General features: G+C 46.9%; 2 protein-coding genes across 3 annotated transcripts; both read right to left on the bottom strand.

The window, feature by feature from the left end:
- Window positions 1-591: 591 nt before the first annotated feature.
- LOC120437913 (H-2 class II histocompatibility antigen, E-S beta chain-like) lies at window positions 592-18547 on the bottom strand. Of its 2 annotated transcripts, none has more exons than XM_039608452.1 (6): window positions 18475-18547; window positions 11675-11944; window positions 3930-4143; window positions 1467-1534; window positions 1273-1398; window positions 592-912 (listed from the first exon to the last, which is right to left on the bottom strand). In XM_039608452.1, exons 1-6 carry the CDS (start codon window positions 18521-18523, stop codon window positions 887-889), a joined length of 753 nt encoding a protein of 250 aa, XP_039464386.1. In that variant the 5' UTR covers window positions 18524-18547; the 3' UTR covers window positions 592-886. The 2 variants fall into 2 exon arrangements, with proteins under 2 accessions (XP_039464386.1, XP_039464387.1); XM_039608453.1 differs by having other exon boundaries at window positions 1273-1386; window positions 18475-18546.
- A 3713-nt stretch (window positions 18548-22260) lies between these two features.
- On the bottom strand, window positions 22261-23715 carry LOC116335617 (HLA class II histocompatibility antigen, DR alpha chain-like). The gene is made up of 4 exons (XM_031759355.2): window positions 23658-23715; window positions 23331-23579; window positions 22632-22913; window positions 22261-22440 (listed from the first exon to the last, which is right to left on the bottom strand). The coding sequence occupies exons 1-4, from the start codon at window positions 23713-23715 to the stop codon at window positions 22310-22312; spliced, it is 720 nt and encodes a 239-aa protein (XP_031615215.2). The 3' UTR covers window positions 22261-22309.
- Between the last annotated feature and the right edge of the window lie 2913 nt (window positions 23716-26628).

The following is a 26628-nucleotide window of genomic DNA, read 5'->3' as shown; positions in this document are numbered from 1 at the left end:
CACAAATTGACTTATTAGGTAAAAATCCTACTCAGTGTTTTTTATTTTTATGACTTGTTATCTTATGTGCACCACTTTGTGATTCTATCTAGAAAGATGCTATATAATTAAAATTTTATTTATTTATTTATTTATTTATTTTTATCGGTGGCACGGTGGTTAGCACTGTTGCCGCACAGCAAGAAGGTCCTGAGTTCAATTCCACCATCAGGGTCTTTCTGTGTGGTGTTTGCACTTTTCCCCCCGTGTTTGTGCGGGTTCCCTCCGGGTACTCCGGCTTCCTCCCACCCTCCAAAGACATGCACCTTGTGGGGATAGGTTAATTGGATAATCCAAATTGCCACTAGGTGTGAATATGTGAGTGCGAATGGTTGTCTGTCCCTGTGTCCCTGCCTCTCGCCCTATGACAGCTGGGATAGGCTCCAGCGCCTCACTGTGACCCTGAAAAGGACAAGCAGAAGCGAATGGATGGATAATTTATTTATTTATTTACTTAAACTGGTTAAAACTGTTCAACAGACTGGTTTCTGTGACAATAATACAATCTTCAGGTTGACGTTAACAGGATGCAGGTAAACAAACACACAGCTCAAAGTTTGAGTCATTTATTTTGGAACAATGACCTCCAGTAAAAATCTGTGATCTATGGTAATCAGAACAGCAGAAACACCCAAATCATTCAGACACATGGATTACAAGGATTACATTACATGGATTAAACAGCAGAGGTGCACATAAAGCATCAAACACAAGAGTCCAGAGCATCACACATGGTCCAAAACCATCCCAGTAAAACCACAACAAGCACCAAATCATCATCAGTCTGCTGAACACAGGAAGCAGCAGCTTTTATAACATCAGACAGAACCAGGACCAGGATCCAGGCTCAGTTAGTGGGAACCAGGATACGACCTGAAAGAAGAAGAGACGAGGACACAGTCACCAACACACTCTGAAAACAAAGAGATCAATGGCAATGATTCAGTAAAGTTTCATGTTTCAGGGCCTGAACCAGGTCTGAGAGTCCTCCAAAAACAGTAAAAACCTGTGTTTGAAACATTAATGTAACTAACAGGTGTCTGAAAATAAACAGCAATGCTCTAAACCTGCCTAAAACATCAATATATTAAAGAATGCTGATGTGAACTAGGTTTAGACTCATGTAATGTGGTTTGAGATTTAGTTTGGGCTAAACTGGTCTAAACTGGTTTCATTCTGGCTTGAACTGGTTTCAGGTATGAACTGGTCTGTGAGTGTGAGTCCTGCTCTGACCTCGGGCCTTCCTCCTGTAGTAGATGAATCCAGCCAGAGATAAGATCAGACCCAGGATCAGTCCTGAGGCTCCGATGGCGAGCTTGTTCCTCTCTGACTCAGGCATGGAAGAGTCTGAGGAGGGATCTGAGTCACACAGGTGAGAGTCAGGCAGGTAGGTATGTACAGGTGTGTAGATACAGACAGGTATTTACCCCAGTCAGTGATCAGAGGTTTCTCCAGGCTGGCGTGCTCCACCTTACAGGAGATCTTCTCTCCAGACCTTCAACACAAACATCAGTGACTCTCAGATTTGGACTTTAAACTTTTAAACTTGCAGACCTCATATTAAAAATTGTTCAGGTCTCCATCATTAGAAATGGCACTCCTAGACCTCATTCTACGTAGCTTTGAAAAAAAAGCGTCTGGATTTCTTTGAGTTGCTTGAAGACGTTTCACCTCTCATCCAAGAAGCTTCTTCAGTTCTAAGGTCAATTGGTGGAGAGTCCCAGATTTAAACCTACTGGGAGTTTCCCCCCAAAGAGGGACAAAGGACCCCCTGATGATCCTCTACCTAATCACATGAGCCGAGGTTTGAAAACGGGTGTGGGTCACAATCAGCCAGAATTTCGGGTGAGCTCATTGTGAAACCTGGCCCCACCCTATCATGTGATTTCCTGAGGTCAGATGGCCCAGGATGTGAGTGGCCCTTGTTAAATTCTCCCAATTCTTTTAATCTTTGGGCTGAAGGAAGGACAAAACTCAGTGTATAAATGCTCAGTCAACAATCATTTTATTCCATACAATTCAACACTTTATGAGCATACACCATCCGGATGGGGAGACATGCATGAAGAGGGTCACAGCAAAATCTCAAAATGGTGGAGGGTTAGTCAAACTCTTATAGCCTCTAATGCCCCCACCCAGTCATAAACACCTAAACATTCACATACTTTCTAACTCTCAGTGAGCCTGAGTTATGGCCTTGGCTCCCTGTTGTTCTGTCCTTTGTCCCTTTTAGGGGGGAAACTCCCACTGGGTTTAAATCTGGGACTCTCGGCCATTTGACCTTAGAACTGAAGAAGCTTCTCGGATGAGAGGTGAAACATCCTCAAGCAACTCAAAGAAGTCCAGACGCTTTTCTTTCCAAGCTCCTTAGACTACGATGACCTGGATGACTGAGAACCTTCACAGACATATTGCCGTACATTTTGGGAGGAACACCCTTCAACTGGTGCGAGAGTATGAAAGGGAATCAAGAAAACTTGTGGATTATAGGAACCATCTCGTTTCAACCTGAGATGCAGACAAAGCAAAGTTGTTCCTAAGAGCTTGCGCCTTGCATCCACTCTCAGGAGATACAGAGCAGACTTGATTCTACAGAGAGCACAAAATCAGCTTCTAAGTGAAAGGATAAGACAGGTCCATTTCACTATATATGCCCTCCAAAGCAAGATTAGCCAGACTCTGCAGGAACTGGAAACCCTTCTACCCTCTCCCTCTCCAATTGTAGAACAGGTTTACAAGTTTGTGGACAAGGCTCAGCGGGCCCAACACTCTAAAGGAAAAGAAAAACAATGCAGGAAATTCCACACCTTGCTTTCAAAAACACACACTCCTCAGTCTGAACCCACACAACTCAGAGAAGAAAACACACCTGAAGACAGTCGGGAGAAATGGGTAAAGAACATTTCAGACCGGAATCTCACTGAACCTGAAAAGAGGGTTTTAGCCAAAGGACTCAATTTTGTTATTTCTCCGCAACAGTTGCCCATAGTGGACCTCATCACAGCCTCAGAAACTGCCATACGGATTAACAACTTATCTCAGACAGAAACAGAGCAGATCAGGATGAAAGTCTCAGCCACCCTCTCCAGTGCCAAAGTAACTCTGTCTAACCTCACATTACAAGACAAGTAGGTCGTCGCTTCCCTGAGCAAAGACCACAACATCACTATATTTCCAGCCGATAAGGGAAGGTGCACCGTGTTCCTAAACACAACAGATTGCTACACAAAGATCACTACTCTCCTCAGTGACAACAATACCTACGAAGCCTTAAAGCGAGACCCCACAAGCAGCTAAAAAAAGAAAGTTATAGCTTGCCTTCAAGACCTTGAAAGGGACAAAGTCATTGACCGCCTCACATATCACCGCTTTTACCTAGGGGATGCCATACCCTGCATTTATGGACTTCCTAAGATCCACAAGGAAGGCGTCCCACTCAGACCCATAGTCAGCAGCATAAACTTAGCCACTTACAACATCTCGAAACACCTTGCTACCGTCCTTGCACCTCTTGTGGGGAACACCCCACATCACATCAAGAACTCCACCGACTTCACCGACAAGGTCGAGAAACTTACCCTGGATCCAGATGAAACCATGGTGTCCTTTGATGTAGTCTCACTCTTCACTTGCATACCCACCACGGAGGCAGTGGAGACTGTCAGAAAACGACTACAAGTCCTTAAATGCAGGGTATGGCATCCCCTGGGTAAAGGCGGTGATATGTGAGGCGGTCAATGATTTTGTCCTTTTCAAAGTGTGGAAGGCAAGCTATAACTTTCTTTTTGTAGCTGCTTGTGGGGTCTTGCTTTAAGACTTCATAGGTATTGTTGGCACTGAGGAGAGTAGTGATCTTTGTGTGGTAATCCGGAGTATACTGTAGTGCTCACCTGGGTGTGTACTCCAGGTGTGAGTGGGTCTGGTAGTACCAATCACCATCTGCCATCTCCTCAGTGGAAGTGACATCAGAGGTGACTTCCTGTCCATCTCTCAGCCAGCTCACTTTGATCTTACTGGGGAAGAAGTCATAGACGCTGCAGACCAACATGGCAGGATGCTGACTGTAAGCAGGTGTTGTGGAGTGAAGTTTGACGTACGGCTTAACTAAAGGATATTATGAGTTTCTGTTATTGTTAACGTCATATCATCAGGAATGATTGCATACATGTATATTAATAAAGATAGTGTCAACAGCAGAGTCACATATAACCAGTCTGACATCAGATGATGAATCAGCTGTGAGGAGAAACATCAGCAGGCTGTAAACATCATTTATTAAAAAGTAACACATGCAGAGCTGTATGTGCTGAAAATCTACCAGACTTGAACCTGGATCAGTTTTTATTAACATCCAGCAAAGTGCTGAGTGAAACCAGTGTGAACCATCAGTGAACTGTTCCTCTTGCAGATCAGCTGCTGTGGTTTGAAAGTAAAATCTGACACATGGAGACTAGATGATAAACTAACACCTTAACTCATCCACACATAAATGATAAATGAACCCAGCCTGCTTTCACTCAGTTTAATATCAACATCAAACTAAAGGATTGATTTCAGTTTTATTTTTGCTCGTCCATCTGTTTATTTCCTGAACAGAAATTACAAAGTAAAAATGATTTATTATTCTGAGATACACTTATTTCCATTCACAGTATGTTTGTGTTGTGGAGGAGATTGTGATTGTGGCGGTCAGCAAGGCCCGGGGGGGTAACTCTAGTCAGGCTGTACCATCCAGAGCCAGCAGGGGGATCTGTCGGTCTATTTGATCATATTGATCAACCAGTCACACACAGATGGGTCACAAAACAGCTGCTGGCTGATGGAGGAAAATGCTCTGCTCTCCTGCTCACTGCACAGAGAGGAAGTCACTCCTGTAAACAGCCTGCTCATCTAACACATTGGTCAACACTTGTGGTGCGTTTATGCACACTCGTAAATCTATATCTATAGCCCAAAAGCAGAAGATGCAGAATCAGTTTCCACTCTCAGACAGCTTCCCCTCCACGGGAGGTCTGAGCTGGTTCTCCTCATGTTCCTCTGAGCTGCTGCTGGGACCTGATTTCATTCAAGTAAGTCAAGTTTATTCATTGAGTCCTTTTCACAGACAAACAGTCACAAACCACTGTACACAAAAGGCTGAAATAAATATGAACATTAAGTGCCAAAATAGTGAAACATTTAATAAGGGTGTGTGTGTTCCCTCTGGGTTGTAATGGGAACTTTATCAGAATCAGAAGCAGAATTGTGTTTATTGGCCAAGTATATGTGCAGACACATTTGGTTCCGGTAGACGGAGGCTCTCAAACACAGCAAATCACACTGTAAATCACACACACACGCACACACACACACACACATGTCTATATATACATTACACATGCATACACATACATACACAAAGCTGTGTAAACCAACTATAAATAACTGATCTAAACTTATATACATAAAATACAGAAATGAATGAGGTGGAATGAATACTACAGAATGTACATAAGCTGCAGTCTGGCAGTGGGAGCAGTGTGACAGGTCAACTGTTTAGAAGGGAGATGGCGAGGGGAAAGAAACTGTTCCTGTGTCGGGTGGTCCTGGTCTGCAGGCTTTTGTATCATCTGCCAAAGGGCAGCAGATCAAAAAGTCTGTGTCCAGGGTGTGAGGGGTCTGTGATGATTTTCCCTGCCAGTTCCCTGGTTCTTCAGATGTGCAGGTCCTGGATGGAGGGCGGGGGGGTGCTGTTGATCTTCTCTGCTTCCCGCACAGTCCGCTGCAGTGTGCGCCTGTCCTGTTTATGGCTGCACCATACCAGACTGTGATGGAGGAGCACAGGACAGACTCAATGACCGCAGTGTAGAACTGGATCAGCAGCTCCTGTGGAAGACTGTACTTCCCCAGTTGTCTCAGGAAGTACATCCTCTGCTGGGTCTTTTTGAGGATGGAGTTGATGTTGGTCTCCCACTTCAGGTCCTGGGAGATGGTGGTACCCAGGAACTTGAAGATCTTCACAGTCGACACAGGGCTGTCTGATATGGTGGTGGTGGGGGGCAGAGTTGAGGATGTCTCCTGAAGCCCACTGTCATCTCTACAGTTTTGTAGAGTACAGAGTGTTCAGCTCCAATTTGTGCTGACTCCACCAGAGTACCAGCCGCTCAACTTCCTGCCGGTATGCAGATTCATCACCATCCTGAATGAGGCCAATGACAGTGGTGTCATCTGCAAACTTTAGGAGTTTAACAGCCGAGTTCTTGGAGGTGCAGTCGTTAGTGTAGAGAGAGAACAGTAGTGGTGAGAGGACACATCCTTGAGGGGCACCAATACTGAGGGACCGCGTTTCAGAGGTGATCTCCCCCAGCCTCACTTGTTGCTTTCTGTCTGCCAGGTAGCTGGTGACACGCTGAGCTAGGAGAGTTTGGAGAGAAGTTCGGGCACAATAGTGTGTAAAAACCGAACCCTGGCATAAGTTTCCGGGTGGTCGAGGTGTTGCAGGATGTAATGCAGCCCCATGTTCACTGCATCATCCACCGACCTGTTTGCCCAGTAGGCAAACTGCAGAGGGTCCAGCTGGTGGCCTGTAATGTCCTTCAGATGGGCTAACACCAGCCGTTCGAAGGATTTCATGACCACAGACGTCAAGGCGACAGGTCTGTAGTCATTTAGTCCTGTGATGGTGGGTGTCTTGGGAACAGGAATGATGGTGGCGTTTGAAACAGGAGGGAACTTCACACAGCTCCAGGGATCTGTTGAAGATGCGCGTAAAGATGGGAGTCAGCTGTTCAGCACAGGTCTTGAGGCAGGAGGGTGAGACAACGTCTGGTCCGGGGGCTTTCCTGGGCTTCTGTTTCTGAAATAGTTCTCAGTTTGTATTCTGAGTTTCAGGGAGGAGGAAAGGGGGGTGAGAGGTGTGATGGAGGTCGTTGAGTCTGGATTGGAGAGGGTGGTGGTAGTCGTTGAGTGTGAAATGGGGAGGGTGGTGGGCGTTGAATCTGAATTGGGGAGGGTGGTGGTCGTTGGGTCTAGATTGGGGAGGGTGAAAGGGGGAGAGATGGGAGGTGTGTTGGGGGTCAGTGTCTGAAGCATTTTTAAAGTGTAGGAAGATATTTTGTGGCTATTATTTGCTGCTATTTTTTATAATCATCATTACCATTTCATTAATAACAGTATTGATATTGCATTCAGATGTTCAAACATATTGGTATCATATTAGCCTTTATTACAGGTCTAGTAAGAACCACTTCAAATGGTTGAGTTGAATCTATAATCTTAAATGTTTATACGCTTATATGGAATTTTTATATGGAAGGGAGGGTGAGGCGTGGGAGGCTGTCCATCTCAAACCTGCAGTAGAAAGTGTTTAACTCGTTGGCCAGGTCTTTGTTTGCTTCAACAGTGGGTGGGGGGCGTCTGTAGTTGGTGATTTCCTGCAGGCCCCTCCACACTGACGCAGGGTCGTTGGCTGAGAGCCGTTCTTCCAGCTTCTGGGAGTAGATCCTTTTAGCTGCTTCGATCTCCTTGGTCAGTGTGTTCCTGGATGGCTTGGACAGGGCCCTGTCACCACTTCTGTAGGCGTCCTCCTTGGCCTTACGAGGATGTTGGAGTTTAGGAGTGAACCATGGTTTATTGTTGTTGTATGTGCAAAAGGTCTTTGTTGGCGCACACACGTCTTCACAAAAACTGAAGTATGATGTCACAGTGTCCGTGAGCTCATCCAGGTTATCAGATGCAGCTTCAAAAACAGTCCAATCAGTGCAGTCAAAACAGTCCTGCAGTTCCTGCTTTGCTGCATTAGTCCACTTCTTCACAGTTTTGACTACAGGCTTGGCACGTTTGAGTTTTTGCCTATAAACTGGAATAAGATGGACCATGCAGTGATCAGAATGTCCCAAAGCTGCCGGGGCACAGAGATAGGCATCTTTACAGTGGTGTAACAGTGATCCAGTATGATGTTGTCCCTGGTGGGGCAGTCTATATGCTGTCTGTATTTAGGGAGTTCGTGGTTGAGGCTTGCTCTGTTAAAATCCCCAAGGATAATTGTAAAGGAGTCCGGGAATTTCCTTTCCAGGGTGGTGATCTGGTCAGCCAGCTCGCACAGTGCGTTGTTCGCGTTGGCCTGAGGAGGGATGTAAACTCCGACCAGCATGAAGGAAGAAAACTCCTGCGGTGAATAAAACAGTTTACAATTGATGAAAAAAACATTCCAAGTGTGGGCTGCAGTGTTTCTGTAACACTGTGACATCAGTACACCAACCTTCATTAATGTAGAGGCAGACTCCACCACCTTTTGTTTTCCCTGAGAGCTCCGTTTCGCAGTTGCCCGGTGAAGTTGGAAGCCCGGCAGATTTAAGACAGCGTCTGGGACTCGCTCACTGAGCCAGGTTTTGTTAGGATGCCTGGGTCCTTGACCCAGAGTTTTGAGTTTATTATATTATTTATCTTTTCTAGTCTTTGGTTTCTTCGTTAGAGTTCTTTTTTATGGGTTATTTCTCTGTGTTATTCTTAGTTGTTATATCCCCGTGTCCAGTCAGTGTCTATGTCTGCCCTACGTCTCTGTTCCCTCTGTTGCAGTGCGTGTATGTGAGTCTGTGTCTTTAGTTCAGTCTGTGTCATGTTTCCTGTTTTATTTTGAAGGTCCTTGTCTGATGTTAATGTATCTGTTTTCGCTTTCCCCTGTCTCGTTAGGCCTGATTTGCCCCAGCTGTGTTTCCCTCCTGTTACCCATTCCCTGATTGCTCTGTGTATTTAAGCCCTGTGTTTATCTGTGTCTGTGTCGCAATCTACCGTTTATTATGCTGTGTGTTCTGTCTGCTTGCCTGAGTTTATGTTTGAAGTCTCAGTTCTGGTACCTTTTTTAGTTCATCATTAAAGCTATTTTTGAGTTTACTTTGTGCCTCCGAGTGTTTGCACTTTTTGGGTCCACAATTCCTGTCTGCACACAGCCTACACCTATCAGAACATCGCGACCAGAACATGGACCCCGCAGACATTTTCACCTCGGAGTACAACACTGAGATGGAGCGGATGGTGAGCCTGCTCGACCGCATTGCCCAATCACCAGATTTAAGGACCATAGCAGTTGGGCTGAGTGCGGTAGATGGCATCATTCGATATAACCCTCAGCTTAGCCAGTTTGCTAAGGGCACTAAGTTGGATGGCACCATTATTGCCTGGAGAGAGCAAGTCAGGGCTAGTGAGCTTCTTCTCTCACTCACTAAATCTTCCCCACCGCTGCCCCAGGTCAACACACACTCTTCACCTGCCTCAACACTGCCACGGACTTCCTCTCCCTCCCGACACCAGCCGGGACCTCGTTCGCCTGCCTTTTTCCTGGCGGCTATGTGGTCGGAGGATGAGGAGGAGGTCTCCGTTTCTCCACCGGTTCCTGTTTCCTCATCCCGAAGGAAACAGCGTTCATGCCTCCGCCGCTCCAGAACTGTTGAGCAAACTCCTCTCAGGGAAAACGGTGACTGTTTATTGCATGCTCCGTTTGAGCATTCTGACTCTGGACATTCTGACATCACACCCACTGTGAGCAACATTGTATTTCACTGTGAGGATTCTGTTTCACCTGAGCCAGCTAATACAGAGATTGTTAGCCAAGTTGCTTCTTCGGATTGTTTAGTTTTCCAGTCATCTGTTCTGCAACCTGGTCCTGCTGGAGGGTCCGAGGGGCCCGTCCGGCCTTCATCTGTTGTTTCCGCTGGGGGTTCTGGAGAACGGCACCAGCCTTGGTTTGCCTCTGCTGGAGGGTCTGAGTGGCCCGTCCAGCCTTCTGCCTCTGCTGGAGGGTCCGAGGGGCCCGTCCAGCCTTCTGTTCCCGCTGGGGGTTCTGGAGAACTGCACCAGCCTTTGTTCATCTTCGCTGGAGGGTCCGAGGGGCCCGTCCAGCCTTCTGCCTCCGCTGGAGGGTCCGAGGGTCCCGTATACCCTTCATCTGCCTTTGCTGGAGGTTCCGTGGGGCCCGTCCAGCCTTCGTCTGCCTTCGCTGGAGGTTCCAAGGGGCCCGTCCAGCAACCTGCCTCCGCTACAGTGCCACGACCTGCGGCTCCCACGCCGTCGCCTGCAGCGCCACTATCTGTTTCATCACCTGCAGTGCCATCCTCGTCTGGTCCAGCCTCCGAGTCTTCAGCTTCGCCTGGTCCGGCCTCCAAGTCTTCGTCCTCGCCTGGTCCAGCCTCCGAGTCTTCGTCCTCGCCTGGTCGGCCTCCGAGTCTTCGTCCTCGCCGGGTCCGGCCTCCGAGTCTTCGTCCTCGCCGGGTCCGGCCTCCGAGACTTCGTCCTCGCCTGGTCCGGCCTCCGAGACTTCGTCCTCGCCTGGTCCGGCTTCAGCTACAGCTTCCGCTACGGCATCAGCTTCACCTGGTCCTGCCTTACCCGGTCTTGCTTCGTCTGCACCTGCAGTCTCCGTGCCGGCTGGTTCTGCTCGTCCTTGGCCTGCTCGTCCTGTCCGGCCTGCTCATCCTTTCCAGGCTGATGACTGGATGTCATTGCCGTCATGGACGGCCCCCTGAACTACGGCGCCGCCGGTGCCTGCTGCCTGTTTTCTGGGCTCTTGGGCCGTAGGCCTCCGGGCCGGCCCCCTGAACTTTGTGTGAACTGTTTTTCCAGGCCGCCTGCACCTGTCGTGAGCCGGTTTTTGTTCTGTTGCTTTCCGGGCTCCAGTGTTTGCACCTTTTTTTGTTTCTTTCTCCTTGTGTGAAGCAGAGGGCAGCAGAGCATGCAAAGTCCTTGTTAGTCTGGTTTAAGAGCAGTAATTCATCGACTTTGTTTGGAAGAGAGCGGAGATTTGTGAGGTGAATGGAGGGGAGTGCCATGCGGAATCCTCGCCGACGTAGTTTCACCAGCGCACCAGCGCGAGTCCTCCGTCTACGTCTCCTCCAGGAGCCACAGAGAGCTGCTGCGCCTCCAACTAAAATCTCCAAAAAACTTTCCGGGTTTGTGAAAAATGGACAAGAACTATAGTGAGACGACTGCCTGATGTTTAGCAGTTCATCTCTGGAGAAAGTGATTTGGTCTCAGTGACCAAAAGCGCAGAAAATAAACAGAAACAAGAAAAGTGTGAGAGAGCGCAGTGCCGAGGCTGCCATCTGCGGCTCCATCTTGAAAGGGTGTTGATATATAGTTATAATTGTTTCAGTATATTTAATAGCTCCACTGTTACACTGACACATAGATCTGAGCTGTAAATGTGTGCAGGTGTGAAGCTGCTACACGAGCTCTGAAAATCAGAATCAATAAATAAACAGCAGACGGCCTTCAAACAAACATCAGTGTTCCTCAATTTTGTCTGAATTAAAATAAATGAATTAGAAGAAAAGTGTTTTATCAACATGTCGAGCTGCTTCATGTTGTTATAAATATTTATATGGAAATATTAAAAAAATAATTATGAGCAATAGTTCAGCTTAAAGAGGTTTAATGAATCATTGATGTGTTATAATGAACAGCTGCAGTTGCCTGTCTCACCAGCAGGGAGCGCCACAGACTGAGGTTAGCTCTGTGACGTTACAGTCAGAGCTGTGATCAGTGATTTATTACAGTAATTGATCACCAGAGTCTGACCTGCAGCTGTGAGTCCATCATGAATGATTCAGAGTGAGGTCAACATGAACATACCTGATGATGTCACACAGACCAGCACACTCACCTGATTTAGACAGAATATTCTTGTACCAGATACCAATGTTGTATTGGCAGTACATCTCCTTCTCAGCTTTCATTTGAGTCAGGTATGCACCACTGTTCCAGGTCTCTGCGTTCCCCTCTCCGTACTCAGTGTATCCAACAAACTTCCCCACATCGCTGTCAAACCTGGCGTACTCGATCTTGTTGTAATAGTAAGATCTGATGTACTTGATGTCCTTCAGCTCAGTGGAGTTAAAGTCACAGCGAGACACTACATACATTTTGAATCCATCTGAGGACAAACAGAACATCAGACTGTGAGCTGATCATACCTGCTGTGTATGGGAAGATGTACAAATAACTTATGTTGATCATGTATACATCTATCTACTTAGCACATTTAATTCTTATTTTTATGTATGTTGGGTAGATAGCTTGGACTGGGAGGACTGTAAGGTGCTAGTTCAGGTTTGCAGCTACCACTCCCCGGAGAGTCGGCCAGAACACTGCTCCAGGCCCGGATGAATGTTCAGAAGGGAGACAATGAAGACACCGAGGATAGTGCAGACTCTTGTATTGACTTCACACAGTTTAAGGTGACAGGGATTGTCAGAGGAGCAGGTACTGCACACAGATATAGGTGCGTGGGCATGTGTGTAAGTGTAAGTGTGTGTGTGTGTGTGTGTGTGTGTGTGTGTGTGTGTGTGTGTGTGTGTGTGTGTGTGTGTGTGTGTGTGTGTGTGTGTGTGTGTGTGTGTGTGTGTGTGTGTGTGTGTGTGTGTGGTCTGTTGCACATTAAAGCACACTTAAAGCACACTTCTCACGGAATGACCAATTCTCTGCTGGTAATCTGGAGCAGAAAAGCTCAGGTGCCTTGCCCACGTTGGTGGGGTGACCTCTACTGGCCACTCTAAAAAACTACAGGTGAACTAACAGCTGAACAGAATAAAACCATAACTACGGGGCCTTTTGTACAGCAGCCCCCAAATGTATGAAGTTCATTTGCTTCCACCTCCGGCGACTCAGGAGCTCTTCTTTGGGGTAAGCCACTTGAGGAAGTGCTCCGTTAGGCCGCCCCATCAGAAAGCAGTTGGGGGTCACTGGATCAGGATCACTGATGTCAGATGGGACATAACCTAGTGGTTTGGAGTTCAAGATGCCCTCCATCTCCATAAGGACCGTGCGGAGGACCTCTTCTTGAAGGGGTTGGGATCCTACTGTAGTGTAGAGTGCCGTCTTGACAGACCTAATCTCCCGCTTCCACACTCCCCCGAAATGAGGAGCCGCTGGTGGATTGAAGTGGAAGACGATCTTCTGGGTAGCCAGGAGCTTTTGCAGGTCAGAGGTCATGGCTGCAAAAGCTGCTTGGAGTTCCCTTTCTCCCCCACGGAAGTTGGTCCCTTGGTCTGAGTACAGCTCAGCTGGGGTTCCTCTCCTGGCAACGAAACGCCGGAGTGCCATTAGGAAGGCATCTGTATCGATGGAGGTTAGGACATCAAGGTGGACCGCTCTGATAGTTTGGCACTTAAAGATGATGCCCCACCTCTTCTCCACACTGCGCCCGATTTTGACCTCAAAGGGTCCAAAACAGTCCACGCCTGTTGAATAAAAGGCAGGTTTGTAAAGGCGGAGGCACGCAACTGGCAGGTCAGCCATCTTGGGAACAGTTGGTCGGGCTCTCCATCAGCGGCACTCAAGACAGGTCCTTGACGCCTAACTGCTTCCCGGCCTCTCAGAATCCAATGAGTGCACCGAATCTTGGCGAAGACCCTCTCTGGTCCTTGATGACGCAGGCAACTGTCGACTTCCTGGATGAGTAGGTGGATGCGTTGGATCCAAAACTAAAGGATGGGAGCTGGTAAAGGCGAGATCTTCAGAGCAGCGAAGGCGTCCACCTACACCGATGACCTTATTTTTGTGGTCGAACTCAGGGGATAGTGCAAGGAGACAACTGCTGCGACTAATAGATTTCCCCTGCTTAAGGAGTTGATACCCCTCAGGGAAGCTCTCCTGTTGAGCTTCTCTCAGGACGTGCATCTCTGCTCGAATATAGTCATGAGCCGATGAAGTTCCCCCGCCTTTGGCCGCCCCATGCAACTGCGTAATAGCAGCTTCCAGCAGCTGCTTGACTCGGACCTCAACGAGGTGAGTTCAGTTGTGGAGTGAGACCACAGCACTATTCTCTTTATGTCCAGAGTGAGCTCATTTCTAAGGAGATGGGAGAGATGAGCTCCGGAGAGGGAACCACACAGCTCGAGTCTAGGCATGGAGAGAATGCATTTAGAGGCAACATGGAAGTGAGCCATCAGGAAGGCCAGATGTGAGCTGTCATCACCTGTCACTGTTCTCATGTAGGCTACTGCGCCATAAGCCTGCTCTGACGCATCGCAGAATATGTGAATCTCTCTCTCACTAACTGACTCCGTGATGTGCTTTGGGAGATGATAAGGGCGAGGAAGCACGACTTGTGCAAGGAACGGCAACTCCTCTTCCCAGGTTTTCCACTGCTGCAGTAGTTTTGGGGGAAGCTGCGCCTCATCCCATCCCCTCTGTTGATCCCAAAGGCGCCTCACCAGCATCTTGGCTCGGGTGGTGTATGGTAGGATAAAGCCAAGTGGGTCGTACTGGCTTGCGAGAACCTTATAAATATTCCGCATACTGGGAGCGCCATAACTGATTTTGCGGTGTTTGTAACCCAAGGTGTCCGTAGGGAAGTGCCAGCTAAGGCCCAGAGTTGGCTCAGAGGTGTCTGATTTGTCTTGAGTGAGCCAAAGTTCTGCACTTGTGGATCTGAGGTCTTCTGGTAGGTTGCCAATGGTGCTGGGTTCATTACTGGCCCACTGGCGAAGGACAAATCCAGCAGAAGACAGAAGGGCTCTTAGGCTGTCCACTAGGTCCCTGGCTTCTTCAGGGGTTGGCACACTCTGGAGAAGGTTATCAACATAGAAGCACTGTCCCACAGAGTGACGTAGCGGATCATCTCCTTCCGTGTGGTCCCTGGCGTGGCGCTGCAGAGCGAACGTTGCACAGCGAACGTTGCACAGCGAACGTTGCACAGCGAACGTTGCACAGCGAACGTTGCACAGCGAACGTTGCAGGTTGTACCGAAAGGGAGGACCTGCCATTTATAAAAGCCACCGGTTCCTCGGGGTGCTGATCCCGCCACACAAACTGCAGGAGGGAACGATCCTAGGGAAGAAGGCGAATCTGGTGGAACATCCTTTTAATGTCACCACTAATGGCTATGGCATGCTCTCTAAAGGGAAGGAGGACTCCAAGGAGCGACGCGCTCAGAGCAGGCCCAGGTAGAAGACGTTTGTTGAGGGCTTGGCCTTGGAATTGGAACTAACAGTTAAACACGAGCCGATCTTTGCCAGTGTGGCTAACGCAGTGGTGAGGGATGTACCATGACTCATCTGCTTGAGCAACATCAGAGAGGGACACCTTAACCACCAAACTGGCATGGACTACCTTCTCTACCTCTGCCCTGTAGATCTTAGCTTGTTCTGGATCTTTCTGGAGCCTTCTCTCCACACTTCTCAAACTGGGAATGACAGCATTAGGGCTAGCTTTAAGGTGTGGCATGTTCTGGCGGCGAAGGAGGAGGGTGGCATAGCGCTGGATGCCCTCCACTTCTACACGAACTGTCTTCTGCTCTAGCAGGCTAACTGCATAGTTATCTTCTCTTGAACGGGTAACCACCTTGCCTTCTGGCACTGGGACAACATCTACCTGCCATAACTTCTCTACATGTTTGAGTAGCTCAATCACCTGGGGAGGAATGGCGGTCGTGAAGAGGCACTGTTGTGGCAGCGAAGAGGAACCGATAAGGCTGGAGGGACCCTGTAGCGTCCACCCTAACCTGGTGCTCATAGCAGCAGGACCAACCGGTGAACCAAGACAGACAGCTTCAGTTGGAGTGATGAGCTGTGGGTGGTCACTGCCAATGAGAAGGAGAGGTTTGACCTTCTTGAAGGACTGGAGAGGCAGGCCTCTGAGGTGTCTGTACTTCCGCTGCAAGGACTCCAGAGGGTAGCTGTGCTCGGCTAGGATGATACGGGTGGTGGTGAAGGTGTTCCGGACTTTGTACTTCAGCTTAGGTTTGCCACCAGGGGATATCTCGAATGAGACACATGATCCATGCAGAGTTTGCACATCTTGCCTGATAGTGCACAATGGAAGGGTCTCCGGGATGCCTTGAAGGTTAAGCTTCTGGGCAGCAGTGGGTAGCAGCATAGTCCTCTCTGACCCATCATCCAAAACTGCGTGAGTGCTCAAAGTCTTGCCATTATAGTGAAGGATGACTGGGCCAACCTTTAACAGGACTTGGCCACTCTCTGTAGGATGATCGAGGTACAGGACGCCTGTAGGATTCTCACCTTCTCGTGGGGGAGCAGACACTGGGCCATGTGTCTTTAAGGGCTTAGAATTCACGTCGTGAAGGACCTGCAGATGACGACCCTGACACAGGCTGCAGGGTTTCTTGAGGGTACACTGTGCTGCCTGATGGGAGCGAGCGCAATGCCAGCACCTCTTGTTGGTCTTTATCCAGTCTGTGAGCTGTTCGCGACTCAGCTTGATGACCTCCGGACACTGACTCAGGTGATGGGCACGGTTATCGCAAAAGGCGCAGTAGGGCTGCTGCCTAGCTTTGTTTGGAGTGGTAACTAGTCACCTGGGTGAGCTCTCTGCGGTGAACAACCGCAACAGAGCGCCTGCTTGGTCTGATATCAGGCTTCTCTCTGGTGATTGTTGGAGTGGGCAAGCCATCATAGTCCTGACACCAGGATTCGTACTTTAACCAGGTAGCCAGGTCGTCCAGGGTGTAAGCCTGACCAGAATTGTTGTACATGCACCGACGGAAATCAGCTCTTTGCTCTGAAGGAAGCTTACTAAAGAGTCGAGACACACTGGAGTTCGACCTCCCCATCAGGGCCTAAAGTCTTCAGCATGCCCACGAGCGACTGGATGTGGAGAGAGAATCGCTTGAAAGTTGCTGCATCCCGGATGTCAGGTGAGTCTATGACAGCAGCAATCCTTCTCAGGGCAAGCTGGTGGGGCTGCCCAAGCCTGTCGTTAAGAGCGTTCATGGTGTCACTGAAGGGCGTGGCAGAATGGAGGTAAGCGTCCGCTATCAACTTCACTTCCTCCAGGTGTAGGTGATCTAACAAGACTTGGTGCCTGAAGAGCTCTGAATTCTCCGGGGGAAATAAGTTCTCTAGCGGCATCTTTAGACGAGCAAATTCCCCAGGATCACGGTGTGTGAGCTTGGGAATGCTTGGACGAGGCCCCCTGTAGGTCAAGTCTGGGGCTGCTGCTAAGCTGGGGGGTCTATACATCTGTGAGGTCAAGAAAGGAGCAGATGAGGACGGAGGTGGAGCTGGCAGTGGTTGCAATGGAGGGGGGTGTGCTCTCGGAGGCGGCGCTGGAGGGTAGGCGGTCCTTGGCTGAGGAGAAGTGAACTTTGGCTTAGATTCATGTGGGGGGATGATCTGACTCTCCTGTGCAGCCATAGACTCCCTCTTCAGATCCTGGAGCTCTTTAATCATTGTATCGATGCGGTCCGCAACTGGACCCTGGCTGGAGACAGACTCCTCCTTGAACACAACAGGAGGAGGTGGTGGAGGCCAGTCATCTTCCTCTTCAGCAGGGGGTGGCTGGAGATGAACAGCAGGGGCTCTGGGCGGTGGACTGAGCTGCAGACTCTCTGCACGGTCCAGCAGCTGCAGCAAACTAGCATGAAGGGCTTGGAAATCAGCCAGCCCGGCTCTCATCTGGTCATGGGACTGCTGGAACAGGAGCCTTTCACGTTGTATATCTTCTAACTCTGCTCTCAATGGTGTTACATGGCCGTGTGAGCGGCCATCCCAAGGGTCAGACGGAGGATGGTGGAAAGAACGGGTGTCGCCTCCTGTCTCACTTTTCTCCTGGTAACCTGCACCAAGCCCGGGGAAGTCAGTCTCATAAGCTTCATAGCGGAGGGGACGGTGTACATTACGCCGTGGGCGCGCACCAAGGGCTGAGAAGTTCTGAATATCATTCATCTTGTTAGGGTAGAGGCAGCTTACCTACGGCTCGAAGGACCATTAATGATGGGTAGATAGGTTGGACTGGGAGGACTGTAAGGTGCTAGTTCAGGTTTGCAGCTACCACTCCCCGGACACTCATCCGGGCCAGAACACTGCTCCAGGCCCGGATGAATGTTCAGAAGGGAGACAATGAAGACACCGAGGATAGTGCAGGCTCTTGTATTGACTTCACACAGTTTAAGGTGACAGGGATTGTCAGAGGAGCAGGTATTGCATACAGGTTTAGGTGCGTGGGCATTGGTGTAAGTGTGTGTGTGTGTGTGTGTGTGTGTGTGTGTGTGTGTGTGTGTGTGTGTGTGTGTGTGTGTGTGTGTGTGTGTGTGGTCTGTTGCACATTAATGCACACTTCTCACGGAATGACCAATTCTCTGCTGGTAATCTGGAGCAGAAAAGCTCAGGTGCCTTGCCCACGTTTCTCCCTGCCCATAGTCTCTCTCATACAAAGCGGTGGGGTGACCTCTACTGGCCACTCTAAAAAACTACAGGTGAACTGAACAGAATAAAACCATAACTACGGGGCCTTTTGTACAATGTATATTTAAGCATTGTCTGACAGAATGTTTTGCACTAAGTACCACAGCAAATTCCTAATGTTGTTAACCTGCTCAACATTTGGCAATAAAACCCTTTCTGATTCTGATCATTGATGCATTTATTGATCACTATACTGATTACAGATCAGTGTATCTCTGCAGTGTATTGATCAGTTTATTATTAAGTGTATTGATAGTACCTGCTGTGCTGAGGCTGATGAAGAGGAGGCAGAGGAAGGATGAAGCCATGTTCCTGAGTTCTCCTGACAAACTGACTCAGTCTGACTGAGAGCTGCTCTAAAAACAGAGGACAGGTCACATAATCACAGCGTCATCTGTTACCAGGAAGAACTCGGTGACACCAGCTTACAGCTCTCACTGGAACACAAAATAAGAAAGAAAGATGTTAAGGCTATGTAGCCTTAACGCCCACTCACACCCTGGGCCATCTGACCTCAGGAAATCACATGATAGGGTGGGGCCAGGTTTCACAGTGAGCTCACCCGAAACCCTGGACGATTGTGACCCACACCCACTTTCACACCTTGGCTCATGTGATTAGGTAGAGGATCATCAGGGGGTCCTTTTGTCCCTCTTTGGGGGGAAACTCCCACTGAGTTTAAATCTCGACTCTCCACCATTTGAACTCATAGAACTGAAGAAGCTTCTCAGATGAGAGGTGAAACGTCTTCAAGCAACTTAAAGAAGTCCAGACGCTTTTCTTGCCAAGCTCCTTAGAATAATCTCTCATATTAACAGGGGTCATATTTACACACCTGTCCTCTTCTTCTTTATTAATAATAAGTAATCCGCTCTTTCTCAGTACTTTTGATCAATTGAATTTACTGCATCACACTGTTTATACTCACACTTCCTGTCTGTTTCAACTTAAAAGGACAGAAGCACTCTTATTGTGAAACATTTCTGTGGAGCTCTGATGTTCCTCTGTGTGGACAGCACAGATCTCATGGAAACTGGATTGAAAATGTGTCTCAAACATGAAATCTGTTTCTTAATTAATGTGACGTTTGATGTCATTACATAGATTTATTTTTCAGTTTCAGGCTCCAGAGCAGCTGAATCACATTTCACTGTGCCACATTCAGAGTAAAGGTTCAAATTAACTTTAAATGTTTGTAATCCATATTTTCTATTTAGCTTTTCATGCAGACTAAATCATATTCAATGGAGACATTCAGTCAGAGTCTAACAGCATGTTTCAGCTCATAGATGTGTCAGTGATCAGATTGTTGACGAGGACGTTCATGTTCATGTTGACGTTCATCTCAACGTCATTGTCAAAGTCAATGTAAATGCTGCTTCAGCCATTGAAATGCCAGATATTAAAACATGTTATAGCATGAATATAAACATGTTAGATTCATTTTTATAAACACTCACTGATTTTTATTTAAACTGCTGTTATCAGCAGACTCACACACACACACAGAGATTCTTTTATTAGAGTTAATTTTAATTTAGTTAATTTAGAGTTAATTAGAGTTACATTTAATTTGAACAAGAAATTTTAAGTACATCTGATAAATCTACTCAACCAAAACATGCTCTACTGAAACTATAGGATTAATTCACTTTAACAGAATTGCAACTTACTCTATTTAAGTTTGTAAATTAAATAAATCGAACACAAGTTTGTTCAGTTAACCTAACTTTAATAACACTGTGTAAAACTTGTGTGTAAACACTTTGAGTAATTCAAATGCTTTTAGATCTTTTTTCATAAACAATCTTTACATATATTCAAGTGCATTATAAGTGCAGAAAGACAAGATACATAAATGATTAAAACTGGGAAGTGTTGTGATTCCAACATTTTTAACATTAACATGACTTATTTTAAACTTGACAGAGAAAAACCCAACAATCATATGACCCCCTATGAGCAGCACTTTGGCGACAGTGGGAAGGAAAAACTCCCTTTTAACAGGAAGAAACCTCCGGCAGAACCAGGCTCAGGGAGGGGCGGGGCCATCTGCTGTGATTGGTTGGGGTGAGAGAAGGAAGACAGGATAAAGACATGCTGTGGAAGAGAGACAGAGATTAATAACAGATATGATTCGATGCAGAGAGGTCTATTAACACATAGTGAGTGAGAAAGGTAACTGGAAAGGAAAAAACTCAATGCATCATGGGAATCCCCTGTAGCCTACGTCTATTGCAGCGTAACAAAGGGAGGATTCAGGGTCTCCTGGTCCAGCCCCAACTATATGCTTTAGCAAAAAGGAAAGTTTTAAGCCTAATCTTGAAAGTAGAGATAGTGTCTGTCTCCTGAATCCAAACTGGAAGCTGGTTCCACAGAAGAGGGGCCTGAAAACTGAAGGCTCTGCCTCCCATTCTACTTTTAAATACTCTAGGAACAGCAAGTAGGCCTGCAGAGCGAGAGCGAAGTGCTCTAATAGGGTGATATGGTACTACAAGGTCATTAAGATAAGATGGGGCCTGATTATTTAAGACCTTGTATGTGAGGAGCAGGATTTTGAATTCTGGATTTAACAGGAAGCCAGTGAAGGGAAGCATGATAATGGTCGTGTCCAAATTCATGGGCTGCATCCTCCTGAGAACCCGGCCTTCGCGGTCTACGTGGGCCGGGTCCTCAGATGGTCAGGTTGGCCGGAAGTAAATGGTCTAGCCTTCTGATTAGTGTCACCGCTGTCGCTGTCGGTGGAGTTTAATAAACTCGGCCGTCCGCTCCTTGCTATCTAAAATATAACAGGACACTGGAGTAAATTCTCGACCGTCTCACACTTCTGTTTAATCAGTTTTGATGTTTATTAATTATTAATTAATTAATGTTTAATCTGTTTGATGTTTATTCAGCTGTGTGAAAATCCCGGAGGAACCCACCCGGGGGATTAATAAATTTTTATTTTATCTAATCTAGTAACTTTAATCTTAGCCAAACCGATTTACTCACGAACAAAGAAAACACTGAAAAAAGCCCAACAATAACATTTTAGGTAGTCTCAGTGACTTATATATTATGTTTAACCTGAGTAGCAAAAGACCGCAGTGATCTGAAAATGATGTGCCGGGAGTTGTGCCGTTCTCGGTGGCTTCAGTGACCCTCGAGCTCTCGGCTAGCTATCAAACCGGTTGGGTAACAGACGTCTCCGAAAAAGTCGAAGCACTTTTGCAAATATGTGATATCATGATAAACCGAGCAGATATTTCAAGTTTACACACCCACATTCTCGCCTGAAAATATGTTAAAAGTTTATTTTGTGACCCAGAAAGAGTAACAAGAGTAATATTAAAACTTAGTAGTGGCCGCCATTGTTGGAAACTGCAGTTTGGCTGGGCCGCGCTATGAATCCTGGGATATTGTGGGCCACGAAGGACACACCTGACCCATCCTTCAAATTCAGGGAAAAGGAGGACGCATTTGTCAGCTGCATTCGGAGGAGTCTACGAATTTGGACAGCCTTCGGTGCATCGCTGTGACCTACAAATGCGTCCTCAGGAGGATGTAGCCCACGAATCTGGACACGAACAATAATCACATGATTATAAACAGGAAACATGAACCTGCTCAGACACTCCTGACTCAGCTCTGGGAAACAAACCACAGAGAGTGAAATGGATCCATGAATATTTGTAAAGACACAGGAAGAACACTCAGACAGATTTGTGGGTTTATTACTTTGATGAACAAGTCTTTGAACACACTGAGGTCACCTGAGACTGAGTTCGGATAAAACTGATCTCAGTCTCATTAATTTGACTTTTGTCTCCTTTGTTTTTGTGGCAGAAAAAGGTTCCAGGTAGAATCTGCTGGATCAATCATTGAGATACTCACTGTGACGAGGGAGCTTTAGTTTGCTTTGAATCCCAGAGTTAAACCTTATTGACACAGATGATGACAGGACAGCTCATACAGGAGATCAACCTAAAGCAGGTGAGACAGGTAGACAGGAAGCAGATGTTCATTACAGGTGAACTCTACACACACAACAATAACACACACTCATTATGAGCTCATTGTAGAACCATGATGACATCATCACCGTGAGCCAATCAGCTGCACTCGTTTCCTTTGATGAGGAAGAAGGTTCCAGCAGCCACACCGAGCAGGCCGAGAGTCAGACCCACTCCACAGAACACAGAGGGTCCAACACCTGGATCAGAGTGAGCGGACGCCTCCACCTCTGGAGACACAAACACAGAGAACATGAACCTTCACATCTGGAGGCAAAGAGGAAAAACAAACATCTGTCTCAAACTGTCAGCTCAGATCAGATCCAGCTGTTCTGATGAACACTGGGCTCAGTCTTCACAACTGGAGACTGTCACATGTGTACCTCTGTCAGTGTTTTGGGTTTAAATAAAGTTTTCTCACCATAGATTTTGGTCAATGGTTGTGTAAGGGCCAGATGTTGCACTGCACAGCTGTAGATGTCTCCCAGCTGTGGGGTGAACTGAAGTCTGGAGATCTGGGTGAAGGTCCCATCTTTGTTGGGATAGGGAACATTGATGCTGGATCCTGTGACCTTCTGTCCGTTCTTGGTCCAGGAGACGTTGACAGGGGCAGGATAGAAACCAGTCACATGACAGATCAGAGTGTTATTCTCTCCAAACTCCACCTCATCTCTGGTGTAGATCATCACAGCTGAAGGAGCATCTGTGCACAAACACATCAGGCATTGGATCAGAGCTTCAGCAGTGTTCACTCAGATGATGTCATCACTGTCTGTGTGAGAGAAGCTAGAGTGAAGTCAGAATCATGAAGTTAAACTACAGACAAACAAGCACAGACAGACTCTGTTCGGCTTTAGAGGAACTAAAAGGAGGAAAAACAAATTAAAATGTCATCTTTAATATAAACACAAATATAAACATGTCAGTGTTGGGTTTCTGTACACACGATCAGTCTGAATGTGTTTAAGGTGGAATTATTTCTTGTATTTAATCAGTTTGACTCTCCCTGTGTTTGATTGGACTGACTACTTCAACACTGATGATGTCATCAGTGTGTTACTCTACAGAGCGTGCAGGTAAACACAGGTGAGGTGAGACAGATGTTACATGTTGTATTTACCCTGTTCTGGAGGGAAGTCCTTCATGCCTTTACCACAAAGCTTTATGATCTCTCTGCAGGTCTTTTGAAAAACCACAGATGATTTATAAGCTTCTTCCCCATAACTGATAGGATCAATAAAAGGAGGCTGAGGGTAGATTTCCTCCTTTTTGTTGAAGTCTGCGTAGGCAACCTCTTCACCATCCAGTCCATACATGTTCTCTTCATCAGACTCTGAACAGCCACCGACAGCAATGTCACTGTGCAGAGCTGAAACACATCAAACACTGATCAGTGACCTGATCAATAATCTGATCAATAACCTGCTGTTTACAGAGAGAAACTCACCATCAGCAGAGACACAGAGGACACAGGAGAGGAAGAGGAGCAGCTCCTTCATTTTCATCAGCAGCTCTCTGACAGTTAAACTGTGAGTGTGTGTGTGTGTGTGTGTGTGTGTGTGTGTGAACCTCAGTGTGTAAGTGAAGTCTCTGAAAGTGCAGCTGAGCTCTAACACAGAGCAGCCAATCACAGAGCTCACAGCTCATGATGTCATCAGTGTCCAGCCAGAGAGCAGCTGAAGGAGAACACGATCTGACACACACAGCACCGATCAATAATCAATATTTATAGACCCTTCAAAATAAAGTTCAGCCTGATCAGTTTCCACTCTGAGGATTTTCAAACTAAAACACACTTTATTTTAATAAAATGCTTCAGTTTGTTTAGAAACACTGTGAAATATGACTTTATTTCTTATTTAAATAGTTTCCAGTTTAAAACACACCTGAGTTCATGTGTGTTACTGTGACAGTGAGAGTCACAGCTGTGTTTGTCAGCAGGAAACTTTTAGAAACACAAAAACTTTACAACTCCATCATATGTTGTAGATCCATCCAGCAGGCCCGATCAGAGTCTTTACTGGGCCTATTCTGGCCCCGGGCCTTATGTTTGACACCTCTACAATAATCTGGTCAGCTTTCAGAGAGTGGTTATTGATCACAGAGCTGAGGAGGAGGAGCTGCTCTGATCATGTGACAAATACAAGATTTTCAAGTGTTTCCTCTGCTGTTTATCAGACAATCAGCTCTTTGCTGTCACACAGCTCACCTGTGCAGGTGAGTCATCATTGTGGGTCTTCTATATGTTCATCTCTGATTTCATAAAAATGTGATGGTCGTGTAAGATACATGTTTAAAGATAAGATATATATCTTATATGTTTAAATAAGTATGTTTATTGTTCACACACTGACTCCATGTTTGAACATGAATATCTGTGAGATCATTGAAGATAAAAGCCTCAAACTTTCATCATTCTCACCATCTAAAAGAATCAGGATCTGTATCAAACTGTAAGGGCTAGTTACAATAAAAGAATCAAGCTGTGCTGTAAAGTCTCATGTTTGAACACTCAAAGGAAGAAAAGGTCATTTTAATTCAGTTTTCATGCTGATTAAATATGACAGGCTTTTTCACAAAAAGTAATTCATCAGCAGATACTCGGATCCACAGAGAACAAAGATCTGCTGCTCGAATGGTAAAGCTGAGAAAAATATTTAGTTTAATGTGTGTGTAACATATGTGTTAAATACTAGTGAATTTCACCCAAAACACCTTTTTTTTGGATTATATATGTCATTTTGCATCTCGGTCTCCTGCCTGTGTGATTTGAGTCTGTGTGCGTTTGTGTGTGTGTGTGCGTGCTGCGTGGTGACGTAGGCGCGTGCATGTGTGCCCCGGTCACAGCTCCTTTCAGCATGGCCGGAGGTAAGTCACTGCCACGTTGCTCTCTGCAAATTAAAGTTTGTTCAGAGCCCAAGCTGCAATGTGAATATAGCCGAAATGCCGCGTTTTTGTTTGTCATTAAGAGACTCATTCGGGATAAGTTTTGTGGAGGACGGAGTTTGCTAATATACGTTTTTAATGAGTTTTAGCCGAGAACGCAGCTGAAATGCTAGCATGCTAAGTTAGCCTGATCGCTAGCGGCTTGTGAGCATACTCGCGGCAGTTTTTTTTAACAGCGTGCACTCTTTTTTCCTTTGTCAGCAGAGGTGTACTGGCAGGCGCGTGACACACACAGATCAGATCCATATTTCTGTGTTGCAGATGTGCAGTAAAGAGCCAAAGACCCAGTACTGTCTCCTGCCTCTTACTTTCACGCCAGAACACAACACAACAACAACAGGCGTAACACATGCACGGGTTACATTGGTGCCGTGACCCTTTGGATTCGTCAAGCATCGACGTCATCTCGATCACCATGGGGAGCTCTTTGCAATTGCCCTTGCTCCAAGTTGGTTGCTTTTCCTAACCTGTGTGGGACTTTTTGAATGAGCTTGGACATTTAATCTGCTCAATTCTGATCCTGAATAACATTAAGTTTTAGCTTTTGTACAGTTACACTATTTTGAATCTTGTTTTTTGTAATTGTGCTTTATTCATCATTATGGAGTCAGCATCTGGTTCAGAGGCAACTGGTGTTCCTGATGAGGAGGTTTCCTCTAATGTTGGTTTGGGGCGAGGGTGGTTTCTTGGGGATGGGGTTCAGACACCTAAAGTTGGTGTGTCATTTGCTCCCAAGTTTTGTTCCACTCGTCTCCAGGTGCCCCCCTGTGATATTCAGACCCCGCAGACAGCTGGCAATGCTGAGTTGAGTACACTCATCTCAGATTTGGCCAATCAGTGCTGTGACACTACTCCCACAGTGTGAGCATCTGGTATGGGGCAGGCTGCCCAGCAATGTGCCAGTCTCTCCAGGCAGCACGATCATTGTGGAACCTTGCACCTCTGGGTCTGGGCCGAAAGACGTTCTTGTTGGCCGGGAGTTCTGTGGGAAATCAAGGTCCTCCACCACAAGGCAAGATGAAACGACAGCAACCCTCGAGTTCCGTTTCAAGGTTAGTGGTTTTGAGGAGAGATTGGTCATCTTCAATGGCACCCACTGATCACCCCACATGGATGTGATCACCTGCAAGATGGCGAGTATGGCCCAGGTACCAGTCAGTGGGCCAGCCGCTACTGAGGCTGACTTGAATGACAGGTTGTGCTCCCTAGGTTTGGGTGATCTTGACATTGACTCATGCCATGCCAGCTCACATTCAAAGAGAGAGCTTGTTGAGCTAGTTGAGCAGTATGAGGACATCTTCTCTAGACACCCGCTTGACTGTGGCGAAGCTAAATGCTTTGTACATCGGATCCACCTGACTGATGAACGCCCATTCCGCATGCCTTACAGAAGAGTGCCCCCTGCTCATTACCAACAACTAAGGCGGGTACTCACTGACATGGAGGAGAAAGGATTGAATGTGTGAACTCTT

Source organism: Oreochromis aureus, linkage group 3 (genome assembly GCF_013358895.1).
Source record: "Oreochromis aureus strain Israel breed Guangdong linkage group 3, ZZ_aureus, whole genome shotgun sequence".
In the NCBI taxonomy this organism is placed as follows: domain Eukaryota; kingdom Metazoa; phylum Chordata; class Actinopteri; order Cichliformes; family Cichlidae; genus Oreochromis; species Oreochromis aureus.
The sequence above is the reverse complement of the archived record's forward strand: the minus strand, read 5'-3'. Positions and strand labels throughout refer to the sequence as shown.

Coding starts and splice junctions, on each gene's coding strand:
- LOC120437913 (XM_039608452.1), bottom strand. CDS start 18,523: ATGGCTTCATCCTTCCTCTGCCTCCTCTTCATCAGCCTCAGCACAGCA. Junction 1,399..1,466: donor ACCTCTGATCACTGACTGGG/GTAAATACCTGT, acceptor TGTGTGACTCAG/ATCCCTCCTCAGACTCTTCC. Junction 913..1,272: donor CTACAGGAGGAAGGCCCGAG/GTCAGAGCAGGA, acceptor TTCTTCTTTCAG/GTCGTATCCTGGTTCCCACT.
- LOC116335617 (XM_031759355.2), bottom strand. CDS start 23,715: ATGAAAATGAAGGAGCTGCTCCTCTTCCTCTCCTGTGTCCTCTGTGTC. Junction 23,580..23,657: donor CCTCTGTGTCTCTGCTGATG/GTGAGTTTCTCT, acceptor GATGTGTTTCAG/CTCTGCACAGTGACATTGCT. Junction 22,914..23,330: donor GGACTTCCCTCCAGAACAGG/GTAAATACAACA, acceptor GTTTGTGCACAG/ATGCTCCTTCAGCTGTGATG.